Raw genomic sequence first — 19,693 nt, 5'->3', positions numbered from 1 at the left:
ACACCTATACTTTCAACATCAACTGGACCAAAAACAACCAAAAAACTATAACAAAACTCAATAAAGTAACATACACCTCACGCAAACACATTGAACCCTCCATATTCTGGTCTAAAATAGATGAAACTATTCTAGAAAACAACCCCGAGGACTTCATCTTACATTGGGAAAGACTTTGCTCCAACACCCTTGATGATTTAGCCCCATTGCTAACCAAATCCAGACACAGCAGGAGATCAGATAAATGGTTCGACTCCGAACTGCTACAACTCAAAAGACAATGTAGATGACTAGAGAAAAAATGGAGAAAATCGAACTCGGATCATACAAAATCCGCCTGGAAAAAAATCAACAAACAATACAAATCACAATTAAAGGACAAGAAAAAAGCACACTACACCAACCTAATAGGCACTGAAACTCAAGACACCAAAAAACTATTCCAAATTCTAAAAACCCTAACCGACACCAAACCCTACCTGACCACTAACAATACTACCCCCCCTCAGCCACTCTATTAGCAGAACACTTCCAAAATAAAATTACCAATGCAAGAGCTACCCTCAATGACACCTCTACCCATCCTAACAAATTCACAATTCTCCCCATAGATAGAGATTCTACTGCAGCAAATAGAATATGGTCTCAATTCCCCAACATACAATGGCCCAAATTCAACAAATACTACAAAAAATACAGCCATGCATCCTGTGACCTCAACAACTGTCCACCATATCTCCTAAAAACATCCAGCACAAAATTCTGCGCTCTTCTTCTAAACTGGATACAAATCTCGCTAATAAACGGCCACTACCCTACCAACCTCAGCGAAATCATCATCACCCCGATCCTCAAAGACCCCAAAGGACCGATAGACCAAACAGCCAACTACAGACCCATTGCCTCTATTCCACTCTACGTCAAAATAATAGAAGGACTAGTTGCCAAATTCCTCTCCAATTACCTAGAAAACCATAACATACTCCATCCCACACAATCCGGCTTCAGAAACAACTTCAGCACAGAAACACTACTAGGATCTCTCTTGGACACAGCCAGACAACATCTCAGCACAGGAAAAAAAATGATGCTCATACAACTAGACCTTACCACTGCATTCGACTTGGTGGACCATAACATTCTACTACAAATCCTGGATACAATAGGTATCACAAATAAAGTATACACATGGTTTGAAGGATTCCTTAAATCAAGAACCTATAGAGTAAAATCAGACAAACAAAAATCTGAACCTCAGTCAAACCCCTGCGGAGTTCCCCAAGGATCCCCTCTATCCCCGACTCTCTTCAATATCTATACAGCCTCCCTCAACTCTCACATGGACAAACAAGGCATAACCTCCTACAGCTATGCCGATGACATTACCATTCTCATACCCTTCGATCAACCTGAACTCTCCATGACGAACACAATATACCAAACAATAAAATCAATAGCAACCTGGATGAAAGATCACAAACTGAAATTGAACCCAGAAAAAACTAAATTCATCCTCCTAGAAAACAGCAAAATACCAACCATAACCAACATTGAAATCAATGCAATCAACTACCCCATACAAACCACCCTAAAACTGCTAGGAATAACTATCGACAGATGCTGCACCATGCAACCGCAAATCAATAAAACAATACAAAAGTCATTCTTAGTCATGAGAAACTTAAGACAAGTTTGAAAATTCTTCGAGAAAACTCAATTCCAGCTCATAGTTCAGTCCTTAATACTAGGCCTACTTGACTACTGTAATATCCTCTACCTCCCATGCCCTACAACCATAACAAAACAACTACAAACTATCCAAAACACAGCACTAAGACTCATCTACTCATTAAAGAAACATGATCACATCACAGAAGCATATCTCCAATCGCACTGGCTTCCGATCCCAGAAAGAATACAATTTAAATTCTACTGCCTACTATTTAAGACTTTATACGGAGACAGTCCAAACTACCTGAATAACCGCCTCATCCACAACACCGCAACCAGACATAGGAAAACTCACACCCCATTCTCATACCCCCCAATTAAGGAGGTCAAACGGAAAAAACTATATGATGGCCTCCTGGCCACTCAAGCAGCCAAACTAGACAACCAAATCACCAATCTACTGATGGCATCCCTCGACTATAAGACTTTTAGAAAAGAAATAAAGACCATACTCTTCAAGAAAACTCTGAAAAAAGAAATAATACCGCAAGTCTCAAACTCCACCTCTCACTAAAGCCAACTACCCCAAACAAATAACCTTACCCATTTCTTACTCTTTTTTAAAATGACCAATTTTTTTTTTTTTTTGTAAGTTCTTGTTGTAATACATCTAGGATAATTATTTTGTAATCCGCCTTGAACTGCAAGGTAATGGCAGAATAGAAATCCCTAATGTAATGTAATGTAATATAATTGACATTCAAAAACATTCTGGCAGTTGGTATGGGAGAATGGTGGAACCAGAAAGGAGCTACATCATCTGTCTCCCCCTTCTTAAAAAAAATTAATTGCTTGGAGAGCTCAGAGGTTCTTATTTGCTAACATCTACCCCAAATTCTATAAATAGTTCCTAAGGTTGTGCATGCAAATGCATGCAGTTTGTGACTGTATTAGCACTGAACTGTTTTGAAGATATATTTTGTAATTGTGCAATGATGCTTAGATATTTTAGGAGGTTTTTATGATATTGTTGATATGTTTTATTTTTGTATTTTGTCATTTGTTAGTTGTTTATTTTGTATGTTTATTGTTTCGCGCCTAGATTTGTAGATAGGCGGGTTATAAATGTTTTTAAATAAATAAATAAAAATAAACAAATGCATGCCCAGTTATAGAATAGGATCAGTTACGCATGTAATATAATTAGTTCATTAGTACTAGATTGGCACGTAATTGAAGATAAGTACCAATAGATGGCATTTAACAAACACTAATTAGTACTAATTGGCATTAACAAACACTAATTAGTACTAATTGGTAGTTGCACATGGTACTTACATTCTTATTCTATTAACAGGGGCCCTGATTCTATAAAATACATCTATAATTAGGCAACTAGATCAGCAGGTCTAACCGATCTAGGCACCTAACTTAAATTTTTCTAATTGGCTTAATCAGCTCTGATCATTGAAATGCCGGTAAGTGCCTGCTTGGTAGGCACCTACCACTTTGAGATAGGTATCGATACTGAGGTACCTACAGGCAAGTAGGCAGGGTTAGGGATTGATTCAAGGTCGATCTGGGGCAGAGTTTGGGCATGGATTAACTTAGGTGCACTCATTTAGGCCACGAAACCCTGACCTAAATGGCAGCGCGTCTAAGGATTCAGTCCCTACTGGTGTCTAAGAATGCTTAAGTAGCTTTAGAAGTGATTCTATAAATGGTGCCTAGTGGCTGATTGAGAACCGCGCTGAAGGGCGCCCATGAACATGGTTTTACGAAGGGAAGGTCCTGCCAATCAAATCTGATCAGCTTCTTTGACTGAGTAACAAGAAAGCTGGATATAGGGGAGTCCCTGGACGTCGTGTACTTGGACTTCAGCAAAGCATTTGATAGTGTCCCACACCGCAGGTTATTGAGCAAGATGGGTTCGATGGGACTGGGTGAAACATTAACCGCATGGGTTAGGGACTGGCTTAGAGGTAGACTTCAGAGGGTAGTGGTAAACGGTACCCTCTCCGATACGATGGAGGTGATCAGCGGAGTGCCGCAGGGCTCGGTCTTGGGCCCGATCCTATTTAACATCTTCGTAAGAGACTTGGCTGAGGGGCTTCGAGGTAAAATTACATTATTCGTCGATGATGCCAAACTATGCAACATAGTAGGCAACCGCACAACAGATGAAAGCACAGTGCCCAACAAAAGCTCAATGCCCGACAGTATGATGCTCCTGCTGGAGCATTGGTCAAAGACTTGGCAATTAAGTTTCAATGCCAAAAAATGCAAGATCATGCACCTTGGCGGCAAAAATCCATGCAGGACTTACACCCTAAATGGTGAAATCCTAGCAAGGACTGTAGCAGAACGTGACTTGGGGGTGATTATTAGCGAATACATGAAGACTGCCAATCAAGTGGAGAAAGCTTCATCCAGGGCTAGACAAATCATGGGCTGTATCCATAGAAGTTTCATCAGCCGTAAGCCCGAGGTCATAATGCCGTTGTACAGATCCATGGTGAGACCCCATCTGGAATACTGTGTACAATTCTGGAGGCCGCATTATCAAAAAGATGTGCGGAGAGTTGAGTCGGTTCAGCTAATGGCCACCAGGATGGTCTCAGGACTCAAGGATCTCCCATATGAGGAACGACTGGGTAAGTTGCAGCTGTACTCACTTGAGGAACGCAGAGAGAGGGTAGACATGATCGAGACGTTCATATATGTCACGGGCTGTATCGAGGTGGAAGAGGATCTCATTTTCCTTAAAGGACCCACGGCAACAAGAGGGCATCCATTGAAAATCAGAGGTGGGAAATTTCATGGCAACACCAGAAAATATTTCTTCACCGAAAGGGTGGTTGACCGCTGGAATAATCTTCCACAACAGGTAATTGAGGCCAGTAGTGTGCCAGATTTTAAGAAAAGATGGGATTGGCATGTGGGATCTCTTCATGGAGGTAGTTAGGGGGTGGGCCATTAGTGAGGGCAGACTAGATGGGCCGTGGCCCTTTTCTGCCGTCATTTTCTATGTTTCTATGTTTCTATGTTCTAGGAGTTAGATGCTGTTTATAGAATCAGGATCTGAGTGTCTAACTTCTCTTATGTGCAACTCCAAAGGGAGTGTGGAAAAGGGAGTGGCAAGGGCAGGGCATAGGAATTTCCAGGATTTAGGTGCAGAGTTATAGAATGCTTCCGTTTCTGTACCCTTCAGTAATCAGGGACACAGTAAATAATAAATCAGTATACTATATCCTGTGAGAGCCACTATACGTCAATACAACACAACTTATGACTCATAGTTTATAGCCAAATATCTTCAACAGTCCTTTCAATAGCTTATTTTAAACTTTAAAAAAACTTTTTCTTAATATATATACTTTTAATTTAGTAATTCATCTTAAATAGCTGCTTCAAAGGGGAACTCCCAACATGACATCATGTTTCACCAGAAAGCTGTTTCAAGATTCATTCTCTGTAACAAGCACAAAGTATGTAAGTTTAATGCACTGAGTATGAAAATGATTTGAATACCTATAAACTGTGAATCATAAGTAATTAGGGACGAGCATTTACGTCAGCCTTTGGCAGGCATAAAAGCTCTTGTCTAAAGTTAGGTGCAAAAATGACTTAAGCTAGTATTCTATAAAGATAGTTCCATGTAGAACTGCTTTCATAGAATTAACACTCAATATGTAATAACCCAGCACCTAATTATGGGCACCATTTGCTGAATCTAACCTTTTGTGTGTGATAACAGTGTTATTATATATAATGAGCTTTGTGGCAGGTAATGCACAATAATGCTGTTATTACAAGCTAAAATTTAGTAATTAAGGGTCAGAGTGATCAAAACAGAAAGGCTCCCTAGTATGAACATGTTGATACCTAATGAGGGGATGTCACAGATTTTCTAAAATCACAGAGAAACTAACCCCACTTTTACAAAACTGTGGCATGGATTTTAGTGCCGGCCATGGCAGTAACAGCTCTGATGCTCATAGGAATTCTTTGCATGTTGGAGCTGTTACTGCTGTGGCCGGTGCTAAAATCCACACTACAGTTTTGTAAAAGGGGTTTTAAAGTAGTTGTTGTCATTTTGATTGTATTCCTCAGCTTCACTGCAAGGTTAAAGGAAATGTCTAGAACACAGCTCAAAATTTTGACACATGCACATCGGGCATTACATGATGATGCACCTTCCCAGCTGCATCATTATTAAGGATCTATTGCCCTTTGAGACCACGTCATTCCTCAAACAAATGTTTATTAGATGTGCCATCTTTTTTGCAGATTAGGCGGGAACAGTAACATTCTTCAGTTTTCTATGTAACTGGGTCAATCGTTGCCTTTAGAATTATGGCTCACTTCCAATCTAGTCTCATTTCAATAACAATTAAAGGCACATTTGGTTAAGAAAGCTCATTAAAAGGTTGTAGCCTAGCTATGGTCACAGTTTCTTGGTGCGGACATCAACTCCTGCCGTTCCTCTGAAAAACGGTTTCCTTTCTGAACGGCCGTCTCTCATATTCATCAGATATATATATCTAAATAGTATGTCTGCGTCTTGAGGATGAAGAAAAGCAAATCAGAGGCTAATTTTACTCTCCCTTCCACCTCAAAAAGACTCACGTTAAACCCACCATCACCAGAGAAGACAGGAAGGCCGGATCCTTCCATGCTTACTGAAGAAAACATAATGTCAGAGCTTAAATCAATTAAAGAACTTCTAAACAATCACATGGCTATCTCCAGAGATATGCGGGACAAACTGGAGGGCATTCATGCCCAGTTATTGACCTCTCAACAAATAATGACTTTACTCCCATACAGAACATCTAAACTAGAGGAAATGGTCCCAAAAATCACTGCTAATACCGACAACATTACTAAATTGTAAGACAGCTTTGAAGACTTATCAAACCGAAGTAGGTGCAACAACATATGTATTCTGGGAATACCTGAGTGTGCTGAAGGCAATGACTTAACATCTTTTCTGCTGATCTGGGTTCCAAAGTTTCTAGGTATCGAATTTGCCCCTACACTCAAATTTGAAAAGGCCCACCATACTCCATCAAAACCTGTTAATGGCGCCAAACATCCAGGCACTATAATTGCTAAATTGCTGCGCTACCCACATGCTCTGCAGATTTTGATGGCGGCCAAGACTAAAGCTTCTTCGATTTTTCAAGGGAAAAAAATCATCATAGTACCTGAGCTATCGCCTACAACTGTGTCCAAACGCATGGAATTTCTGAATCTTTGCCAGGATTTAAAGGACATAGGAGCCCAGTATGGCCTTTTTTTAAATCCTGTCCGCATGAAGGTTACTCATCATAATTCAACTGTGTCATACACTGATCCAGCTTTTCTAAGATCCTGGATCCACAGTTTCTCAATGCCCTTAATGCTTTAGAGGGCATTATACTTTATAAGATCTGGATGTGTTTGGATTACTTGTATGATAACTTGTATAGAATTAAAAAAATTTTTTAGAAGTACTATGAAAAAGAGGGGTTCACACTCTTCAATGTAGTGTGAAAACAATAATATTACAATACCAGTACCTGTTTCTGCTGCAGGAACCACCTATACACTGAAAAATTACTTAAAGCAGCCTCATAGACTCAACAAGCATAGATGGCAGCCTTCGCTGTCTAAACAGAGGATCATCTCATTGGCTGTATATGCCAGAAAAAAAGAGCATGTTTAGAAACATATCACCAAGTGCTAAAAAAAAACAAAACCCTGTTTCACTTCCAAAACAGACCCTTAATCACTCTGGAATTTATTTCCTTTGTTTCAGTTAGTAAATATTTTTGCTACAGATTTCCATATGGAAGTCCTGACTTCCAAGATATTATCTTGGTGCTTATAATGCCATGATACCTGGGGGACCTCACTTGTAAACTTCAGCTTATAGATATTGCTATCCATTTAAGACACTTGTTAAAAAGGAGTGGGAATGATGGATGTCAACTCTTTCTGGGAAACAGTGGTGTGAACTTATGCTGAAGTGGTGCAATAAGTGTTGGCTGCATGGGACGCCAACAAGGCTGGAACAATGGTTAACGGGTTCAAAAAGGTGCAGATTCTTGTTTATGATAATCCACCTTTGCTGGAAAAATCAGAGTATAATTCAGAAGAGGGATTGTTGCAAGAAACTGATCAAGTAGAAAAGTTTCCGATGAAACATTTAATGGATTTGGACGTTTCTGAACATTTCGAAGGATTTTTGTCTTGTGATGATAATGATAAAAATCAAAACACTGAATTCACATTATGACACTTTTTTAAAGTAATTTACATAATTATATTTTACAATAAGGGACTCATAATAAAAAAAAACGTCTAAAAAGTGGCCTGAATGGCTACTTGGATGATCAAAAAGCCTGATGGTCCAAGTACCCATGATCAAAGCTGGTTTTAGACGTATCTAAAACTAGCTTAGGCCTTTCCCCTGCCTCTAAACGCATACAGCGAAAAGAGGCATTTTTAGAGGAGGGGAAAGGGCGGGCGGTGGGCGGGAGGTGGGCCGACCTACACCTAGGCTTACAACATGTATAACCAAAACATTTGACAGGTTGCCTAGTCGGCACTTATATGTTTTGACTTAGACCAAGTCAAAACAGGTATAAATGCTGAAAAAGGGGCCGCTGAGCTGATGGCGGCTGGCGCAATCAGTTCAGCAGCCCGGCAACCTACCCCCCCCACCGCAACCATCGCTTCAGGAGAGATGCCTCATCTCACCTACTGCGATGCAATCACCCCTCTATCCGAACTGCCGCGACTCGAGGCAGGAGAAATACCCAAACTCTCGTGCCACGGGTGGGGCAGTTCGTGTAGAGGAGTGATCACATTGCGGCACGGGAGATGGCCAATCTCTCCTGCCATGATACATCACCCCCCCCGGCATCGGGGCAAGAGGGAGCCCAAGCCCTCTTGCCCCGTGATCCCCAACCTCCCTGATGACATCGGGGCAAAAGGGAGTCCAAGCACTCTTGACCCGCAGCACCCCCGACCTCCCCAACTATGATTGGGGCAAGAGGGAGCCCAAGACTTTTTGCCTCGCGATCCCCAAACCCCCCCCCCCCCGCCGAGTCTGATGGGGCCATGAGGGAGCCCAAGCCCTCCTGGCCCTGCAATTTCCAACCCCCCTCTCTCCACGATCAGGCCAGGAGGGAGCCCAAGCCCTCCTGGCCACGTGACCCCCCACCCCCTACAAGATCGGGTAGGAGGGAGCCCAACCCCTCCTGCCCAGGTGGACCTCCTACCCCCCACCCCCACTAAAATACGGGCAGGAGGGATCCCAGGCCCTCCTGCCCTTGACTCAATTGCCCCACGACCACCCCCGAACTCCCGATTGGCCCCCCCACCGACCCACGACCCCCCCACCCCCAATCCCACTCCCATACCTTGAAAGCGTTGGCTGGAAAAATGGGTGCCAAGCCCGCCCATCCGGCAGGCCAGCCAGCTCAGGAATGGGGCTGGATTGGCCCAGGAGGCTCAAACCCTGCCCACAGGTGGGGTCTGAGGCACCTGGGCCAACCAGAATAAGCCCAGGAGCCTTAGGCTCCTCCTGTGGGCGGGGCCTTAAGCACATGGGCAGGGGGGGTCGTGGGTCAGCGGGGGGTGCCGATCGGGGGTTCAGAGGGGCAGTCATGGGGGGGTTGAGTCGAGGGCAGGAGGGCTTGGGATCCCTCCTGCCCATATTTTAGTGGGGGTGGGGGGTAGTGGATCCACCTGGGCAGGAGAGGTTGGGCTCCCTCCTGCCCGATCTTGTATGGGGTGGTGGTCACGTGGCCAGGAGGGCTTGGGCTCCCCCCTGGCCGGATCATGGGGGGGAGGGGAGTTGGAAAACGCAGGGCAAGGAGGCTTGGGCTCCCTCCTGGCCCCATTGGACTCGGCAGGGGGGGGTTGGGGATCCTGCCACTGTACCGGGCTATGGTGCGCCCGCATCTGGAATACTGTGTACAGTACTGGTCACCGTACCTCAAAAAGGACATGGCAATGCTTGAGGGAGTCCAGAGAAGAGCAACTAAACTGATTAAGGGTATGGAAAACCTTACATACACTGACAGACTGAAGAAGTTGGGGCTGTTCTCCCTGGAAAAGCAGAGACTCAGAGGAGATATGATAGAGACCTTCAAGATCCTGAGGGGCATCGAAAAGGTTGACAAGGACAGATTTTTCAATTTGAAAGAAACCACAAGAACAAGGGGTCACTCGATGAAATTGAAGGGGGACAGGTTTAGAACAAACGCAAGGAAATTATTTTTCACACAGAGGGTGGTGGACACATGGAACACCCTTCCGGAGGCCGTGATAGGAAATAGCACAGTACAGGGTTTCAAGGAAGACCTGGATAGGTTCCTGGAGGACAAAGGGATTGAGGGGTACAGATAAGAGCAGTGGAAGGTTTAGAGATAAGTGTAGAGGTAGGTATAAAATTAGTCAGGGACCGCTGCTCAGGCAATATGCCTGATGGGCCGCCGCGTGAGCGGACCGCTGGGCGGGATGGACCTCTGGTCTGCCCCGGCGGAGGCGACTACTTATGTTCTTATGTTCTTATGAGGCAAGAGGGCTTGGGTTCTCTCTTGCCCCAATTGTAGTCGGGGAGGTCGGGGGTGCTTTGGGGCAAGAGGGCTTGGACTCCCTCTTGCCCCGATGTTGCCGGGGGGGGGGGGGTGGATTCTGTAACTGGTATTGTTTTTGACAGACACCAGTTACAGAATCCAGCTTTTAGGCAAAGGACTGGCTCCTCCTTTGCCTAAAAGCCCTTGTTTTCGATGTTTGGGGCTAAGGCTTTTTTTAGGTTGATTATATGGTATAGATTAGATGTAGTGGTGGTCTGGGCGTTTAAACAGCTGAACGTAGAGGCAGGCCATTATTTTTTTTAAAAAACCTCCTTTTGGATGTTTTTTTTGATAATGGACATTTTCCCTGCTTTTATTTTCAACGTTTAAGGCCTTATGCCAAAAGGGGACTTAGACATTTTTTTAAATTATGCCCCTCCACGTGTTTAAACTGTGTTACTGTGTTTTGCTTCATTCTTAGGTTAAGACTTTACATTGTATGGTTCACTACACAATTAAATAAACAGGAATATATATAAACTGCACCCATATATTAGCTGTGAACGGTCTTGTTAAAATGTAAAAATGAATATTAACCACAACTAATATGTACAAAAATATGGTACTCACAGTGAAACACAGTTGTTATATCACTGATTGGTAAAGTGCTAAACCTGAGATTATTTGTTATTTGTTTTTCTTAGATACCCAAGAAGGAATGAGGGCCGATGAGTCTATTCTGCCGATAGAACAAAGCAAAAAAAGTCAATATATCTGCTTTCTGCTCTTCATCACTGCTTTGGTTCTTAGTTTGGCACTTGCATCATTTGCAGTATTCCAAATAAGTAAGTAAAACAAAGGAACCAACATGATGACAGAATTCAAGCATGCTTAGACCACAAAGAAAAATACCTTAGTGTAGTGGTTCTCAGACCTGTCCTGGGGGGCTCTCTAGAGCCAGTCAAGTTTTCAAGCTACAAGTTCACATTGACAATGAATGAAAGAGGTTTGCATGCAATGAAAGCAGTGAATCATATCTATCACATGCATGCTCATTGTCCATATCTTGAAATCCTGGATGCCTGGATATGACTTGGGCCTTGGCTGAAAATTCCCTGTACTACCATGTGACCTACAATTCCACTGGAATACATGAAACTACAGTAGACTGAATAGCGACTGTGGAGCCAACTTATCTACAGTGTCCAAGGCTGGGAACGCAACCTCTGCTTCAAGTTTAACTTTCCAACCCATTTTATCACCTTCACACAGTCATGGACTGACTGCCCGAACCTTAGATAGACATTAAACAATCTGTAATTTATCATAAAACCTAGGTACAGTCATTTCAGTTTATAGAATTGTGGGTGGTTGCAAAATGCACTGAACATGCTTTGATTCCATGCTCACATTTTGCTGAAGGACTTTATTTCACAAGTGTTGTTTTTCCCTTGCTTTCCAGGGAAGAGGCCAATTGTTTCATATTTATTGAAGTGTCACAATAGTGTTTAGAATTTTCTTCCCAGTGATGAGACAGTATACTGCCTACAGCAGTCTGAAGCATATAAATATAATTCCCTAAATAAAAATGAGTAGGAAAGATTTTATCAACTGTTCTCTCCAGACCAGAGCTGATTACTGACACACTTAAACATTTGACATCTTGAGAGAGAGAGAGAGAGGGAGAGAGAGAGAGAGAGAGAGAGAGAGAGGGAAAGAGAGGAGTAAACCGGAAACAACAGGGCAGTCAGTTTAACTTTATAAAGATCTAAGTTTATTAAAATTTTACTACCCCGACACCTAGGGAAAACCTTCATGGCTGCTTACAATCCAAAACAATTAATAGTAGCCATAAAGCTAACATGAAAATATATGAAATTGAGGTCAGAGCATTGGTATTGTGCCAACCTCTTCCCAGGGCACTTTAAACATATCCAAATTAATGTATCATTTACAAATTTCTAAAGAAGGTGAGGGCTAAGTAAAAGTGTCCTTGAAAAGAAATGTCTTGAGCGTAGTCTTAAAGTGGTCTTGGTTAGATTCCTGTCTAAGTTCATTGGAGAGAGAGTTCATAAGGTGGGTCCGACTGCTGAGATGATAGTTTTGTGAGTTGAGTCATAAGTTATTTGTCTGGAAGAGAGTATAGTAAGAATATTTTATTGTAAGTGGAGGGTATGTAGGGGATTGTTTAGGTACGGGGGGAGGGCTCGTGGTTGATGAGTTTTGTATACCAAAAGCAATATTTTATAAGTAAATCAATAACACACTGGTAGCCAGTGTGTTGATTTTAAAAGTGGTGTCACATGTTCAAATTTTCTTTTTCTGGTGATAAGATCCAGAAGGAAAGAAAATTCAAAGGTAAGCAGAGCTTCAAAGTTACCCAGTTCTAGATTTTTGACAGCTTCATCCTGATGCATTATGGGTCCTGCAGCACTGATAACAAGGGGCAGAATCAAATACCACACAAGTATGGGATATAAGTTTACAACCAAGATTGTTCAAAAAGTCTTCCTCCAAAAACTGGGTAACTTGGGAGTGCTGGGTAAAAAAGGACATAAATAGATCTACCGTATTTTTCGCTCCATAAGACGCACTTTTTTCCCAAAAAAAGTGGGTGGAAAAAAGGATGCATCCTATGGAGCGAATACCCAATCCCCCTGCCTGTTACCTTATTTAGACCGGCACCTGCCCCTCGCCCGCTGTGTCACTCGCTGCAAGTAGAGGAAGGGAAGGGCCAGGCGGGTGCAGCGATTGCACGCTGCCAGCCCAGAAGCCTTAGCCCCGACATCAATTCTGATGTCAGACACCCACCTGGCTCTTCCCAGCAATTTGTTCTATTCGTAGGGAGTGAAGCACCGCTGGCTCGTCGCTCATTCCTTGGGTTGCTCTCGGTGTCGCACTGACGAGTTCAACCCACTGCTTTAGCCAGGAGTTCCCCCCACCACCACTGCTGCTTCGTGGATGTGTCCTCACAGCGGCAGCAGCAGGAGACAATTAAAACCAGCGGGCAGGCGGGCAGGCTTTGAGGGAGGGGGGCGGAAGAGGACAGAGGCTGGAAGGCAGTGAGGGAAACATAGGAGGGAGGATAGAAGGGACAATTGTTGGGCCTGAGTTGGGGGGGGGAAGAGTACAAAGGCTGGAAGGCAATGTGGGGAACATGGGAGGGAGAGAGGAATGGACAACTGTTGGGCCTGAGTTGGGGGGGGGGAAAGAGGACAAAGGCTGGAAGGTAGTGAGGAAAACATAGGAGGGAGGGAGGAAGGGACAATTGTTGGGCCTGAGTTGAAGGGGGGGGAGAGGACAAAGGCTGGAAAGCAGTGAGGGGAACATAGGAGGGAGGGAGGAAGGGACAATTTTTGGGCTTCAGGAAGGAAAGAAAGAAAGAAATCACCAGACAACGGGGTGAGGAAGAGGACAAAGGCTGGAAGGCACTGAGGGGGACATAGGACGGAGGAAGGGACAATTTTTGGGCCTGAGGAAGGAAAGAAAGAAAGAAATCACCAGACAAAGGGGTGAGGAAAGGACAAAGGCTGGAAGGCATTGAGGAGGACATAGGAAGGAGGGAGGGAAGAAGGGACAATTGTTGGGCCTGAGGAAGGAAAGAAAGAAAGAAATCAGCAGACAACAAAGTTGGAAAAATGATTTTATTTTCAATTTAGTGATCAGAATGTGTCAGTTTTGATAATTTATATCCGATGTCTATATTTTGCACTATGTTTGTCTATTTTTCTATAGTTTTTACTGAGGTGACATTACATATTTTAAAAAGTCATCTGCCTTGCCATCTGTGCCCTGTCCCTGCCTACCACTAGACCACCAAAGGGGGGGACAGGGTGCAGAGCGTGACAGGGAGAGGGGACAGGGTGCAGAGCCTGGCAGGGAGAATTTGGTTCAGAATGTTTTTTTTCTTGTTTTCCTCCTCTAAATCTAGGGTGCGTCTTATGGTCAGGTGTGTCTTATGGAGCGAAAAATATGGTATTTCAAATGCTAAGGTAACAAAAAGGACCCTTATAGGTCAATATTCAAAAGCACTTATCCAGATAAAAGCATCTCAATCAGTGCTGCTGACCAGGATATTCAGAGGCACTATCTGGAAAATGTTTCTGAATGTAATAACAGACTGCCTTTTTCCTATCAGCTGGATTCTATACAGGTTGCATTTGTGCCCATTAAAAAAAAAAAGGTTTCCTGCCCCGAACAGCTGTGCGGGCTTTCCCTACAGGCTCAGCACATGTGCAAGAGTCGCTCTCACAACCATCAATCAGTCGGAGAGACGGGGATTATGACAAACCTCAGCATGAATCATTTGAATGCAATCTTTATAGTGCATCAATAGCTCTTTTTGAATTGGCCAAAAAATCGGATCGGAGAGACCCACATGGTCTTTCTGATCTTCTAGTGCATCTAGGCCCTAGTGGTTACAGCAACAGCCCCAACACACTGAGGTTATGAGTTCAATTCCCACTGTAGCTCCTTGTGACTCTGAGCAAGCCACGTAACACTTCATTGCCAAAGGTACAAAATAAGTACATATTTAAAATATGTAAACCACTTTAATTGTAACCACACAGAAAAAGCAGTACATCAAGTCCCATCCTCTTTACTCTGTTTAGCACTACAATATATACAGGTACACAGTGCTCATATAAGGAATAGCTTTTATTCCTAAGAGCTTACAACATAGACAAGACAAATAAGAAGCTCTGGAAAATTTATTTCTAATAACAAACAAGGTGAAATCACTAAGGCTGTGAACAGGGGGAAATGGGATTTAAGAGTTAACAGGAGCTTCAAAAAGGTGTTTTTAAAGGCTAACTTTAGGCACGGTTAAAGAATAGCGCTAAGCAGTTTTTCCGTGCTGATTTTTTGGACATCATATAGAGCAGTGTTTTTCAACCTTTTTTGGGCAAAGGCACACTTGTTTCATGAAAAAAATCACGAGGCACACCACCATTAGAAAATGTTAAAAAATTTAACTCTGTGCCTATATTGACTATATATAAAGTAATTCACTTGAGTGCCACCGCCGCCATCGGGAATAGGCCGGCGCCAAGTTCTCCCTGCTTCTCTTCCCCGCGGGGCCGACCAACTCTCGCCACCCGTCGTCAATTCTAACATCGGAGAGGACGTTTTAGGCCAGCCAGGCAGCGATTGGCTGGCCCAGAACATCCTCTCCGATGTCAGAATTGACGCGAGTGGCGAGAGTTGGCCGGCCCCAAAGGGAAAAGCAGGGAGAACTTGGCACCGGCCTGTTCCGATGGCGGCGGTGGCACTCAAGTGGCTAAATAGCCGCAGTTTGCCGGCCTAGGGACAACACTGGAGGGTGGCCAGCTGTGCACCCCCTTGGGATGTAAACCCGGGGTAGGGCAGACCGCCCCCCCACCCTGGTATGCCACTATCTGTACCTCACTCCCTCCCTATGACCAAAAATTCTCCTTTCTTCTATTCCCCGTGTACACAACCATCTCTTTCCCTCCCTTCTTCTCTCCAAAGTCCATGCCTTCTGTGTCCAAACACTCATTCCCTCCCCCACCTCAGCATCTCTTTCCCTCCCTTCCTCTCTCCCAAGTCCATTTCTTCAGTGTCCAAAAACGCATTCCCTTCCCCACCTCAGCATCTCTTTCCCTCCCTTCCTCTCTCCCAAGTCCATGCCTTCTGTGTCCAAAAACCCATTCCCTCCCCCACCTCAGCATCTCTTTCCCTCCCTTCCTCTCTCCCAAGTTCATGCCTTGTGTCCAAAACGCACTCCCTCCCCCCTTTTGTGTTCCGTGTTTGCCTCCCAGCCCATCTTTGCAACTTTCTCAGCAAAATGAAGCTCAAGCCGCGAGGCTTGTCTTCTGCTTCCTGCCTGCCCTGCCGCGCACAAATAGCCGAACGGAAGTATTCTCCGACGTCAGCGCTGACGTCGGAGGGCAGGCTTTGCTTAAGCCCTCCCTCCGACATCAGCGCTGACATCGGGGAACTCTTGCGATCGGCTATATGTTAGCTGCAGGGCAGGCAGGAACAGAAGACCAGCCTCGCGGCTCGGGATGTATTGAACTCCGCGGGTCCCCCTCCAGCTCTCTCCTGTCCACGTGGGGTGGACCGCCCCTCTCCCTAGACTGTGGCCTAGGACCCTGGGGGAGCCCGGGCCCCCTGTCAGCTCCGGGCCCCTGAATGCAGGACTGGTGGTACTGCCCTGATGGCGGCCCTGATTGTATGGCACACCAGGCAACATCTCGCGGCACACTAGTGTGCCGCGGAACAGCGGTTGAAAAACACTGATATAGAGAATTTCCTCAATATGTGATCACCATGTAACAAATGCAAGTTCTCTTGCTTTTTATTCTCTATTTTAGCCAGCCTTTCTGCCTTTCATGTGACCCCTGGCCTTGTTACATGGTGAAGGTTTGATTTGTTATCTACTTGACATATGATATTTTCTATTTATAGTTCAGACAAGAGACAAGATGGATGAAGTATACAAGAAAGTAATATCTGGAGGAAAGGACATTGAGGAGCTTTATGAAATGAACAGTGCCCTGTTAAAATTCTTCAATCAAACAGGAGTATGAAAGGAAGGCTTCCGTTATCCTTCAACATCAATTGCAAACCTCCATGAACAAGGTTCTTGTTCCCTTAGGGTTGTGTACAAAGATACAGACCAGGAGAAAACCCTTTTGAAGACCAAGACCCTGCCCAAGCTTTGAAACACGGACAGGAAAAATAATTATCATTTAATTAACAAATAAATATCAATAAATATCATTTTCAATCAATAAATATTCTAAGTGCATGCAGTGAGTCTGGATTGAGTGTGGTGTAGTGGTTAAAGCTACAGCCTCAGCACCTCACTCAAACCCACACTGATCCTTGTGACCCTGGACAAGTCACTTAATCCCCCCAGAGCCCCATGTACATTAGATTGGGATCCCACTGGGACAGATAGGGAAAAATGCTTGGGTACTTGAATAAATTCATGTAAAACTGTTCTGAGCTCCCTTGGGAGAACGGTATAGAAAACTGAGTAAATCCACATAGGTTGCTTTATTAGAATGGCTTGACATGTCAGGCTGTGGTGTTTATTTACTGCTACAGGAAAACAAACTATGGAATGGGACTGGGTTCAAACCTGAATTGATGATCCCTAGATATATTAACAGTTTAGGCTTTGCTTTGTCACCTTTAATGAGAGCATGGAGGCTTTGGCTGTATAAATATTTAGCAAATTAATTTTGCTTTGTGTTACAGAGTAGCGGTATGAATGTTTTAGTCACTAAAGTCAAATGATCATATGTGATATAGACTTACCCCCAAATTATGTATATGGTGCCCAAAGCTGTGCATGTACATCGGTGTGCATAGCCGATATATGTGTACAATTTGATTAATTGGGCTAATCAGCACTAATATTTGGCATTTAACACCTTGTCATTGGTGCTAATTGGGACTAATTAAAGTTGCAGGCACAACTCAGAAAGTGTGATTCTGTAAAAATTATGTTCCAGTTGCAATGCGTAATTTGAAAAGGGGACATAGCTGGAGCAGATCAGGGGCATTCCTCGCTTGGATTAGGTTTATTCATTTTGATATAGCACACAATACAAAAATTTCATAACAATTACAAGAAACATCAAGGCTAAAGGTACAAATGTATATACCAGAAACTACAGGGCATGTATTAAAATGACTAATGTTACCCAGAGTCAATGATCATCGACCCATAATATTGCTGAAATAGAATTGTCTTAATTAATTTGCAAAAAGCTGAATATGAAAGATCACTATAAAAATTGTCAAATAAAAAATTCTAAAGTGCAGGTCCAGCATAGGAAAAGGCTCTACTGCTGGTGAATGAAAGTTTGACCTCTTTAAGACCAGGTAGTTGGAAATGATCTTTTTGAGAAAAGCACAGTGACCTTGATGGAATATATTTGAAGAGTTTCTTAGATAGGTCCTCTAGTTGTCCCAGATGCTAAACACTGTGACGTAGTAAGGGTGAAAGGCGTCTGGGGTGGTGGTGCCACTCCCCTGCCCTTTTCTTAGGCCTGTGCTTTTTAACATTTTTATAAATGATATTGCTGAAGGGTTGTCCGGTAAGATTTGCCTCTTTGCAGATGATACCAAAATCTTCAATAAAGTAGACAAGCCAGATGGTGTGAATAACATGAAGAAAGACCTGGCGAAGCTTGAAGAATGGTCTGAAATTTAATGCTAAGAAATGCAAGGTCATTTTTTTTGGGCTGCAAAAACACGAGGGAACGGTACAGTTTAGGGGGGTGAAGAACTTATGTGCATGACAGAAGAGTGGGACTTGGGTAGGATGGTATGTGATGATCTTAAGGTGGCCAAACAAGTTGAAAAGGTAATGGCGAAAGCTAGAAGGATGCTAGAATGCATAGGAAGAGGTATGGCTAGTAGGAAAAAGGAGGTATTGATGCCCCTGAATAAGACTTTGGTGAGACCTCATTTAGTATATTGTGTACAATTCTGGAGACCGCACCTTCAAAAACATCTAAAAAGGATGAAGTCGATCCAGAGGAAGGCTACTAAAATGGTGCGTGGTCTTTGTCATAAGGTGTATGGGGACAGACTTAAAGATCTCAATCTGTATACTTTAGAGGAAAGGCATGAGAGGGGAGATATGATAGAGACGTTCAAATACCTATTTAATGTAATGCGCATGAGTTGAGTCTTTTTCATTTGAAAAGAAACTGCAATAGAGAGCATAGGATGAAGTTAAGAGGTGATAGGCTCAGGAGCAATCTGAGGAAATACTTTTTTTACAGAAAGGGTGGTAGATGCATGGAACAGTCTCCCAGAAGAGGTAGTGGAGACAGAGACTGTGTCTGAATTCAAAAGGGCCTGGGATAGGCACGTGGGATCTCTCAGAGAGAGAGAAAGAGATAATGGTTACTGCGGATGGGCAGCTCTATGACCTCACAATACAGGTGCAAAGAGCCTAGCCTATAGGAAGAGGAGGTACAAATGTTAAAAGCCTTAGCCAATAGGGAAAGGAGGAGATAGTGGATGCAATAGGGAAAGGAGGAGATAGTGGATGCTGCAGATGGGTAGACTAGATGGGCCATTTGGCCTTTATCTGCCATCATGTTTCTATGTTTCCCATTCCCTGTACCTTTTTAACTTCTCCGGCGTAAACAGCATGCCCACGTCAGTGTCCGCTCGCCCTTTGATGTCACTTCCTAGACACAGGTCCCTGAAGTGTTGTCAGAGAGAGCGCCGATGCCGACAAGGGCAGCAACCTCGCACATGGGAAGTAAAAAAGGTACAGGGAAGGCATGGAGTGCACGGGTGTGGCAAGGAAAAGAGCGGGGTGGGGGTGGTGGAGAGAAGGATGGGTGCCACAACCTTAGGAGGACGACACCCAGGGCGGACCCCCCGCACCCTTTTTGCTATGCCATTGTTTGAACATCAAGTTAGGTGTATTGTTATAGAACAGTGTATCTCAA

The 19,693-nt window shown here is 43.8% G+C and overlaps 1 protein-coding gene across 4 annotated transcripts in view; it reads left to right on the top strand.

Moving 5' to 3' along the window:
- Positions 1 to 18,375, top strand: part of LSMEM1 (leucine rich single-pass membrane protein 1) — a 45,223-nt gene extending 26,848 nt beyond the window's left edge. For all 4 annotated transcript variants that reach the window (XM_033959598.1, XM_033959596.1, XM_033959599.1 and 1 more), the window contains exons 3-4: positions 10,949 to 11,089; positions 16,677 to 18,375. In XM_033959598.1, coding sequence (XP_033815489.1) covers positions 10,949 to 11,089; positions 16,677 to 16,798 — 263 coding nt within the window. In that variant the 3' untranslated portion in view covers positions 16,799 to 18,375. The remainder of the gene's footprint in view (positions 1 to 10,948; positions 11,090 to 16,676) is intronic.
- The last annotated feature ends 1,318 nt before the right edge of the window (positions 18,376 to 19,693 follow it).

The sequence above is a fragment of the Geotrypetes seraphini genome, chromosome 9 (genome assembly GCF_902459505.1).
Source record: "Geotrypetes seraphini chromosome 9, aGeoSer1.1, whole genome shotgun sequence".
NCBI lineage: Eukaryota > Metazoa > Chordata > Amphibia > Gymnophiona > Dermophiidae > Geotrypetes > Geotrypetes seraphini.
The sequence above is the reverse complement of the archived record's forward strand: the minus strand, read 5'-3'. Positions and strand labels throughout refer to the sequence as shown.